The 10,873-nt window shown below is 36.2% G+C and overlaps 2 protein-coding genes across 6 annotated transcripts in view; one reads left to right on the forward strand and one right to left on the reverse strand.

The window, feature by feature from the left end:
* The window catches only part of LOC106874759 (uncharacterized), a 259,055-nt gene extending 251,729 nt beyond the window's left edge, over positions 1-7,326 (forward strand). For 2 of the 5 annotated variants that reach the window (XM_052974946.1, XM_052974948.1), the window contains exon 21: positions 2,009-7,323. In XM_052974946.1, coding sequence (XP_052830906.1) covers positions 2,009-3,445 — 1,437 coding nt within the window. In that variant the 3' untranslated portion in view covers positions 3,446-7,323. Of the gene's footprint in view, positions 1-2,008 lie in introns of all 5 variants that reach the window. The other 3 variants (XM_052974950.1, XM_052974949.1, XM_052974947.1) reach the window with 3 other exon arrangements.
* The window catches only part of LOC106874760 (zinc finger HIT domain-containing protein 2), a 43,272-nt gene that overhangs the window by 16,276 nt on the left and 16,123 nt on the right, over positions 1-10,873 (reverse strand). The window lies entirely within an intron of this gene.

Raw genomic sequence — 10,873 nt, forward strand, 5'->3', positions numbered from 1 at the left:
AAATGTTCACCATCCCACTTCCCTTGCACACACACACACACACACACATACCTTCCTTTTACATATATACACACACACACACATACTCACAGAGTTGAAACGCTATTTGATTTTTATTTCACTGTAGTATTTCTATCATCCCACTACCGCTTTGCCATCACCCCTTCCTCCCTTATTCATCTATCACCCCTTCCCTCCTTATTCATCTATCACCCCTTCCTTTCTCATTCATATGTTGTGACAGAGAAAAACACAAGAGTATTATTATAGTAGATGTGATGCACATATTTATGTATGTATGTATGTATGTATATGCGTTTGTGTTTAATCACATGAATCCATTGGTGCACATACTTATGCATGCATATATATGCATTTGGGTATGTTTGCGTTTATGTATTTGTGTTTGGTTTCATGAAGTTAATAGCACATTCACACACACACACACGCACGCATGCAGACACAAATGGACTAACAAGCAAATCCATATCTACATACACACCAACAAATGCATGCACACACATAAATAAACACTAACATACAGACACAAACAAATGGATGTACACATAGAGAGAGACATGTGTGTGTATGTACGTGTATGTATATGCATATGTTTGCATGTATGTGAGTATGTGCTTGTCTTTGTTTAGTCACATGAAACCATTAGTGAACACATATGGACATAGGCTCATATCCACACATACAAATCAGCTTATCGATATATACACTCGCTCCCAGACATACACATAAATACTCATCTCTCGATCTATACTTATATCTGTCTATCTACCCCTACATTTCTTCATCTATTTATCTATCTATCTATCAATATAGATAGATAGATAGATAGATAGATAGATTTCATTTCAGTTGTAAGACCATACACAGTCTCTCTCTCTCTCTTTCGCATCTTCTCCTTCTTTCCTTTTCAATATCTAGAGCTAGAGCAATGTGGACAATCTACTGTGTATATAGCTTCCCCAAGAGAATGGACACAGGATTTACATAAACAACAGTATTCCAATAGATTACCATTTCCTGCAACTTCTCTGAAATGTAATGCTTGTAATGTCTTAAAAGAAAAAAAAAAACAACATCCTGCCTTTCATTTGCAAATGTATCACTGAATAGCTAGTTCTGTGGTCATTACTGTCCATGAGTGGCTGCATATTGTGTGTGGTGTGTGTGTGTATTTTATCTTTTACTTGTTTCAGTCAATAGAATGCGGCCATGCTGGGGCACCACCTTGAAGAATTTTTTAAGCATGGTACTTGTTCTATCGGTCACTTTTACTGAACCGCTAAGTTACAGGGCCATAAACACACCAACACTGGTTGTCAAAAGTATGTATGTATAGGTTGCGTGGTTAAGAAGTTTGTTTGGCAACCATGTGAGAAACATGTACTGGGGTTGATCTAATTGGCTCCCTCCCCCAAAATTTCAGGCCTTGTGCCTAGAGTAGAAAAGATTATGTTTCAAACTTGTAACTGGCAGAATCATTAGCACACAGAGCAGCATTTCATCTGTCTTTACATTCTGAGTTCAAATTCCGCCAACATCGACTTTGCCTTTCATCCTTTTGGAGTGGATAAAATAAGTACCAGTTGAGCACTGGAGTTGATATAATTGACCAGCCCCCTCCACCAAATTTGCTGGCCTTGTGCTAAATTTTGGAACCAATTATGTTTCAAACTCCAGCTTAACAAAGACAAAGATATTTTACAAAATTGTTAGTTATTTTCAAAATTAATTGAGACAGAAGTAGTGTATTCAAACAAAAATATGGTAAGAAAAGGGCAATTCACAAAGTAATGATTAAGGCAAATCTACAATAGTAGACATTTGCTCAAGTTTCTATACACTGGAATCAAATCCCATGTGTTTACAAAAACTTCTTAATTCTACAGCCATACCTGTGCTTGTTTGTTTTAATTTTGTGTTTGATGGGTTTTTTTGAGACAAAATTGAAGAAAAATCTTTTAAATCTTATGTTTATTGTATTTTTTAGCATCAGAAACCTGGAGAGAGCTATCACCAAACACACTGCTGTCGGACACTTCAGAAGACCCACCACGACACCGCCTCTGGTCATCCATGCGCCATGCCCTGCTGCATGGAAGACTTAAAACTTCAGTCTCCAAAAAGATCATCGTGCTTGCCTAATTTTGGATTGTTAAAGTCATCAGAACGTTACCATGAAAATAGACGGCTGGTATGGAACCGGCCACTATTGTCAGCAAAAACCTTCAGCTTTCCCAAACTCGGAACGCGGCAGGTTGAACGCAAAACAGCAATCACAAAATCAGAAAAGACCATTGACAAAGACCTGGAGTTGGTCTCTTGTGGCATCAAACCTCCAAGACCAAAGACTAACAGTCAGACACTTCATTTTGATTTCAGTCGACCTGACAGTCATGATGAGGACATGGAAGAAGAGGAGGAGGAAGAGACAAATAAAAGTTCAGAAAAGCTTCTTGGAGACATTTCAGATTTTACACGAGATCCTCCAAATACTTTCCGCCGGAGTAAGTCAACCTTCATGCCCATTCCACAAATTACAGAAACACAATTCAATGTAGATTTGTCCGATGAAACAAACCCAGCAGATGAAGACATCTATGTCCAAAGTACCTCTCAAACTAAAGAGTTACCTACAACAACACCCTGTTCCAACAGAGTCCTAACCAATCCTCATTTCTCATCCGAAAACCGTTTGCCACATTCATCACCTTACAAAACACTGAAAACCAGCCAACAGAGGAATAATTTAAACAACAACCCTGCTAATGCTCCAAAATACATAGCAATGCACCCCCAACCTCATTATGCTCAAAGAATCCCAACGTACAAAATCCCAGCAGCCAGTAGACGTTCTTCACCAGCTCAGAACAATAGCAGTTCGTCAATGGTGTCTTTTTCAAGCCCTCTCATCACGCAAAAACCTCTAACAACCAATTTGAGCAACTATACCACTTCAAAGATTACTCCTGCAGATATTTCCTTGCCAATATACAGCAGTAACTCTCCTTTACTCAATATTCATGGCTCTTCAACAACCCGAGAATCAGAGATGAAATATGCTGATGTTACTACCCTGATGACATCAAAAGCCCCTGGGCTAACAAACAGCACATATTCCAGTACAACGCCAATCCGAACTCAATTTAATCGAATCTCACAGATGGCTACAAAGTGCCATTCTAAAGGCATACTCAAAAATAACAGCTCCAGCAGTCAAAGCTCCATAGAGACGCATTCCTCCAACACTCAGTACCCTGTGTATGAAAGTATTGATGACTTGCGCTACATTGATGACACATCGAGTGAAACTTCTTCCTTCATGGAACAAAAAATGAATGGTCCTGAAGATGCCAACCGAAGCAGACCACCAAATAGCCACAACAACCACAGAGTAAGCGGCACAGCTGTCTCTGCTGTTTTATAGTCTCTTCTTCTCCTATTTAAATCTTCCAACAAGACTGAGCTAAATCATAAACTACTCTGAAACTTCAAAGTGTTTTTTAGAATCCAAGTGTTGAAAATATCAAACATTAAACCCTTCGGCATTCATATTATTGTATCAAATATAATGCTTCATTCGCATTGTTTTGACTTAATCATGTATTATCTCATGGCTTTGGGATTTTGATGATGTGACTGTTTATTTTTAGAATAACATTGCACGATTGGTTTGAGAGGCTGGATCTGGCCAGCTTGAACATAATAGAACAGGTAGAATATTCTGGCTAGCCATGGCCAGTTTAAATGCTAAAGGGTTTACATGTTTTGAAGATGGAGCAAGTAGCTCTACTTTTTCTTCAGATACCAGACAGATAACAAAAAAATTGCTCCTGTAAGCTAAAGTTTGTTTAAACAGTTATGGAATTCATGAGAAGATATCTGTTGCTAAAAAAAGGTAATAGTCTACATACATCATATGTCGATCGTTAGCATAGTTTAATTGACTGAAAAACAAACTCCAAATCTATCTAAATAATCTAACTGCCAAAACTAGATTGCAATCTAGTCAGGTGGAGTGAAAAATGTTGCCAAATATTAACAGCTCCAAACAGGCACCAGCGCAGTTTAAAAAAAAAAACTGATAGCAGTTTCATTTCATGATAAAATGACTGGTGTAAGAAAATTTTTTAAATATCCTATAGGAAAAAAAAAAAAAAGGAAACTAAAAAGAACGAAAATAATTTGTTCTAGGAAATTGCAAACCCATCATACCCATGCTAGCATGAAAACAGATGTGAAATATGAAAAAAAAACAAAAAAACTGGGTAACTCATAAACGTTGAGCTTTTATGAAAGGAAAGAGTTATTAGCGGTTATTGTCATTTTACATGTGATCCTGCTACATTCTACATACAAATCTCACAGAGAATCGGCTTTGCTTTACATTCTTCCAGGGACAGAGTTAATAACAGTAATGTATTTGGTTCATTTTAATTATAGTCACACATACACTTACAAAATTGGCCTTGTGTCTGGTCAACACATACAAAGATAAATAAAATAAAATAAAAATCAATACATTATTAGAGAAAGGGGGTTGGTTTTGGGAGGAAGGGATTCTGAAGATTTCAACCTAATCAATAATAGTCTTAAACTCACAGACATGTCTGGAAGAAATACTAATGATTAATGTTTTCTTCCTGTTCTATAAAGATCATATTTACGTTTCTTTAACGTTTACCTGATAAATGCCTGTCTTGCCAGTTTGGAATTATTCAGAAAGCCTATAATATACTTTATCGATGCTACATAAAACTATAATTCTGTGGGTCATGGTAAATGATGGGATAGAAAGATTCATAGATCTCCCTTTGGCTGCATTGAAATAACCACTCTTTGATTTATGAGCACTTAAGATTGGACTTGTTGCTTGCACACACATCCAAACACACACACACACACAAACATAAATATCTACAAGCACCATCTGCATTCATCCAAACATATATATATATTCACAAAAATCCATACATACATAATCGGGCATCCATCTATATAAAGATACAGACTCGCTCATTAACAGACACATAAAGACAAATAAAAATTTTAAAAAACATACTGCAGTTCACACATACACACATCTAACAAATATGCAGAGAGGCCCACAGGCAAATATATAAGACATGCTGTGTGAATTTGCATTATGTCTATATTTAGTAAAAGTCTCAAACACTCCTGCTATTTCTATGGCCTGGCTATAAGTCATATATTTAATTTCCCTTACATATCACTGTGTATATATGTGTTAACCATACATAACATTGTAACAACATTTGTTTTTATTTAATTTTTGTTTCATCTGTAAAAATTTCATCTTATAATATATAATGGACAAAAATATTTTCGAATGCCTTTGTGTTAACTTTAACCAGAATGAACCCTTTTGTTTTATCTCTTTTGTTATCAACCTCCAAGACACCAATCCTGGTTCTTTGATACAAAATTCCTGTTTTAAAGAGATCTAAATTAAAACCTTTACTCAAAATTTCATGTTTGTGTTCCCAACACCAGTTTAATAAGGGCAAAGTTATTATACTAAAAATCTTTATTAATTTCATAATTAACTGAGACAAAAGGAGTGTATATCAACAGAAATATGGTAACAAAAGGTTTACCAGCAACAAGAATACACAATTTTGCCTTAACCACAAAGGAAATGCATTTTGCCTTATTTACAACTGGAGAAGATCATTTTGCTATTAAATGCAACTAAAGTAAATTGTTTTGCTGTTAACTGAGATCAAATGATATCCTTTTGCTTAACCTGTAATCAAAATTTAACATTATGCTTTATTCCTTATCTGTAAATATCTCTCCAAATTTTATCTTGCCATTCATAGATTCCCACCAATTTGCATTTTGCTTTGATGCCATAATGGTTGGGAAGTGTGTCTAAAATTATATTGGATGTTATTGCACTTAATGCAAAGAAACAAGTATGGAAATATCACTATGAGAGGTTGTTCACTGAATGAATGAATTGAATGGGATGTTGTGAACCAGATCAAACTGAATTAAACAAAGTGGTCACCTAATGGAAGAAGAGAAATGTTACAATATAACAGTGAAAATCAAGCAGAAAATAGTAAATAAAGCCATTAATGTAATGTAATGAAGAAAAAGAAAGATTTAGCAGGGCTTTGAAGACTATTTTCGGAAATATTGAATTTTATCAAGTTCAAGAAGACAAGTTAATTATTCCCTTGGCTAAGTAGATTATAAAGAATCTGAAGAGAAACCAGTATTTTGAAACTTGGCAAAGTAGGTTCGAAGCTAAAGGCTTAGTAGAAGTTAAAATTGTTAAGTGCAAGGGTTTAGTTAAATAGAAAACAACAATGTAACAGTATCGAGGCAGTTGCCTTATTTTGTGTGCAGGAAGGGAAAAAACAGTTTTGTTCTATGATGCACCAAAATCTAGCAGACTGAGCAGACAGTGAAAATTGTGGCTAAAGATAGTTGAGAATATATTGTATTCCTTTCATAACTTCCACTGACATCAAGGAAGTTGTTTATTTTATTTAATTGCTTTTATTTTCATTTTTCCATATGTCTTTTAACTTTCATAAAAGAAAAAAAAAACCATGTTTGCTAAGTGGAATAAAATGTTATTGAATCAATCAATTAAGCAGATATTGAATTTGTTTAGTTGCTTGTCAACGTCTGAGAGATTTCGGTAAAGATAAGCACTGTTCTCTGCCATACAACTTTAACAGACAGTGGCATAAAATCAAAGAGAAATCAAATTGTTCAAAGAATAAAATTGCAAGTCTTCAGCAAATATGCCTTCGAGGAAGCAAAGTTTGTGAAAACTATATTTTTGATATTTTTCTTATATAAATAAATAATGAAATGTACTCAGATATGTTAGCAAAACAGTAATTACCATCACACAAGAATTTTTTTCCCAACTACGATAATTTTGTTGTTGTTGTTATAAATAAAGACTCAACCAGAATTCATACAAAAATTTGTACAAACATTCTTCCACATCATTAAAAATAAAACCATTTTTAATCAGACCTTCATATAAAAGAGACCCAACCAGACATATTGATTATAAATGATAAGTATTCGACAAAAACTGTATTAACGACAAATGCAGGCCGAAACATTTTTTGGTTGATATCCTGCAATGTGTTCTGTCTCTCTTGGATATCATTTTGGCTGATGTGTGAGGGATAAAGGATAGAAGACAAAATGAACAGCTTTGTCAGGCAACAAGTCAAACGAATACGCTGGCAGATTTTAACCATTTCTTGCGCAGGTAAAAAGATGGAAGCTTGTCTGGTACGGTCATGTATCCCGCCAAAACTTCCTTTTCAAAACCATTAGTCAGGGAAGAGTTGAGAGAGGGCAAAAGAGAGGCAGACAGAGAAAACTTTGGTTTGATAACATCAAGGACTGGAAAGGTCCATAGCACAGCCACCTTGCTACGAATGGCAGAGATGAGAGTCCAAGTGGCAACGACTCTGATTCTGAAAATGTCTAGAGTGGCACCCCCAGCGACTGGCTGCATCAGTTAAGGAATTTTGACGATAATGACGATGTCTCTTACCTTATTCTTGGAAACGGCTTCGAAAGGAATTCCTCAAACGCCTAGTTGCACTTGCTGTGCGATTCCCAGTCCCTGAGGCCAAAATAAAGTTTCTCCAATTGCCTGCTTGTTCACCTGACGTCACTTCCGTCACATGACCTATTACGTCACACCACTTCCTGACCTCATGATCACTTCACAAGACGCTCGTCTCGTTTCAATGTTGTCCTGAGTGGGCATCACTTCTTTTATGGGTTCGATCCGTAGTGATCATAATAAAGATTTTAATCACTTCTTTTATGTCTTTCGCAAGTTTGCAGTGGCTGGCCTCACCATCTCTTTGTCATCAGAGATGAACAAGCTGTGATTTTTGCGTCTTTTATTCATACATAGTGTTTCTTAAATCTACATCATCCAAGGTATTGTTCCCTATTTAAGTTGACAGACTGCGATAATCAACAAAATAGAAATAAAATTTTAACATTTATTTTCTGTGCGGCCCGATGCCAAATGATCCACGGCCTTGTGGTTGGGGAACCCTAATTTAAAACAAAAGATAACTGGCAATTTATGAATTCTTGCTCCCTATTGTATTGTTGTTTTGGTTTTTTTGACGTATCTACAATTTAATACCCTTCCCATAGGTTGAGGAAGATTTGAGTACTACATCTAGCACGTTGAGGCTCTATCACGAGGCCGAGATTACAGCACTCCCCTTAAGAGGAATGCTAGTCCGTTGCAGGGTTCAACGTTAACAATTTTAGAGAGAGGGGATCCTCAGTAAACGAAAGTTTGCTGCATTATGTTCCATTATCTTAGTTGTAAATTACTACCGAATGTTTTACACACAGCTTTCAAAAATAAATATTTTCAATAAATCGAGGTTATTTTAAACTAAAGTTTAAAATAGCAGACACTATTGCAATGTAATTTACAAATTATCTGAGAAGAAATAAACAAAAATGCAAAATAAATCACATTTTGACCACATCGTTCATAAGTATCTTTAAATTAATCTTCATATTGCTTGTCCTCTCTTTCAATATAACAGCGCGATTAAAATAGAAAAAGTTGCTAATAGATCTGATTTTGATGTAGTGAAAAGAGTAGAGGAGAGAGTAGGCTTGTAAGAGCTTCCAAAACATTTTGGGATCCCAAGCATACACAAAAATAATAAATAATAATCTTTTAATTGTTTCAGTCATTAGACTGTCGTCTTGCTGGGGCACTATCTACAAACAAATCGACCTCAGGTACTTGTTCTATCGGTCTCTTATTGCTGAAATGCGAAGTTACGAAGATATGAACTAACCAACACTAGTTGGGGTGGGGTAGAAAGACTCAAATACAAAGGCAATCGCACATACGCACACATTTTTTTCTTTCTACTCTAGGCACAAGACCCGAAACTTTTGGGGAGGGAGCCAGTTGATTAGATCGACCCTCACTACGCAACTAGTACTTAATTTATCGACCCCGAATAACTGAAAGGCAAAGTCGACCTCTGCGGAATTTGAACTCAGAACATAAAACGTATATATATATATATATATATATATATATATATATATATATATATATATATGTTTTAAATTTGTTTATGGGAAACATTTTGAATATATACCACTAAGCATTTCGCCCAGCATGCTAACGATTCTATCAGCTTCTACATTCAATGTTGGCATTCCGTCGCTTACGACGAAGAGGGTTCCAGTCGATCCGATCAACGGAACAGCCTGCTCGTGAAATTAACGTGCAAGTGGCTGAGCACTCCACAGACACGTGTACCCTTAACGTAGTTCTCGGGGATATTCAGCGTGACACAGTGGGACAAGGCTGACCCTTTGAATTACAGGCACAACAGAAACAGGAAGTATGAGTGAGAGATTGTTGTGGTGAAAGAGTACAGCTGGGTTCGCCACCATCCCCTGCCGGAGCCTCGTGGAGCTTTAGGTGTTTTCGCTCAATAAACACTCACAACGCCCGGTCTGGGAATCGAAACCGCGAGTCCGCTGCCCTAACCACTGGACCATTGAGCCTCCACTTTGAATATATACCACTAAGCATTTCGCCCAGCATGCTAACGATTATGCCAGCTCGCCACCTTCTACATTCAATATATTAACATCAACTTAATTAATTGTCATACAGAGTTCACTTAAACTTTTGTCACCATATTTCTGATGAAATATACAAACTTTGTTTCAATAAATTTTCAAAATAATCTTTTAGCTTTTATTTTTTACTTGTTTCAGTCAGACTGTGGCCATACTGGGGCACCATCTTGAAGAATTTGTAGTCAAAGGAATCGACCCCAGTATTTATTTTTTTAAGCCTGGTACTTATTTTACTGACATCTTTTGCTGAACCGCTAAGTTACAGGGAAATAATCACACCAACAATGGCTGTCAAACAGTTGTCGAACAAACAAAGGCACAAACACACATAGATATGTATATATATATGACAGGCTTCTTTCAGTTTCTGTTTACCAAATCCACTCACAAGGCTTTGGTTGGCCCGAGGCTATAGAAGACACTTGCCCAAGGTGTCACACAGTGGGACTGAACTGGGAACCATGTATTTGGGAAGCAAGCTTCCTACCACACAGCCATAATGAAGAATTTAGTAAAGTAACTTTGTCATTATTAAAGCATGCGTTTGGAAGATAAATTAACATGAAATTTTGATGGAAGATTTTAATATAAATAACCTTAAAGCAAGAACTTTGTATCATGGAGCTAGGGGCGCAGACTCAGGTGGGTTCGTATCAAAAGGGTCAAAACTTCGGTGTCATTAATTATCAGGGATATATTTTTACATGCTCTTTCTCGCTGCCTAGAGGTCCATTTTAGGAAAGTGAATCAAAAAAGAATCGTACTAAAATTCCTGTCATACAACAGGATAGTAATTACAGATTCTGAGTTCTTCAAGCTAACGACATCACACAAGCAGCTTTTCCATTTTCAAACATTTGATAATTTTCCCTCCCCATGTTCATACTAAAATTTTTACTTGTTCATTAAATGGTCATTACTGAAGTAGGACTTCTCAAACACATCTTCCTCCCACCTCTCTCCCTCCCCCTCTTTCTCTCTTCTTTCCTTCCCAATTCTCCTCTTTCCTTACCTCCATCTTTCTCCCTCTCAGCCACTCAAAAGTTATTTATAAATCTCTATTATTCTTTTCTATTTTATTAAGAAGTCAAGCCTGGCTATTTCTAAAGTAATCATTTACTTTTCAGCTGTCATTATTAACAGTGGAATGACTTGACAAAAATACACAAAACTTTTCAAGATGATTAATTTAACTATGGGG

The sequence above is a fragment of the Octopus bimaculoides genome, chromosome 20 (assembly GCF_001194135.2).
Source record: "Octopus bimaculoides isolate UCB-OBI-ISO-001 chromosome 20, ASM119413v2, whole genome shotgun sequence".
In the NCBI taxonomy this organism is placed as follows: domain Eukaryota; kingdom Metazoa; phylum Mollusca; class Cephalopoda; order Octopoda; family Octopodidae; genus Octopus; species Octopus bimaculoides.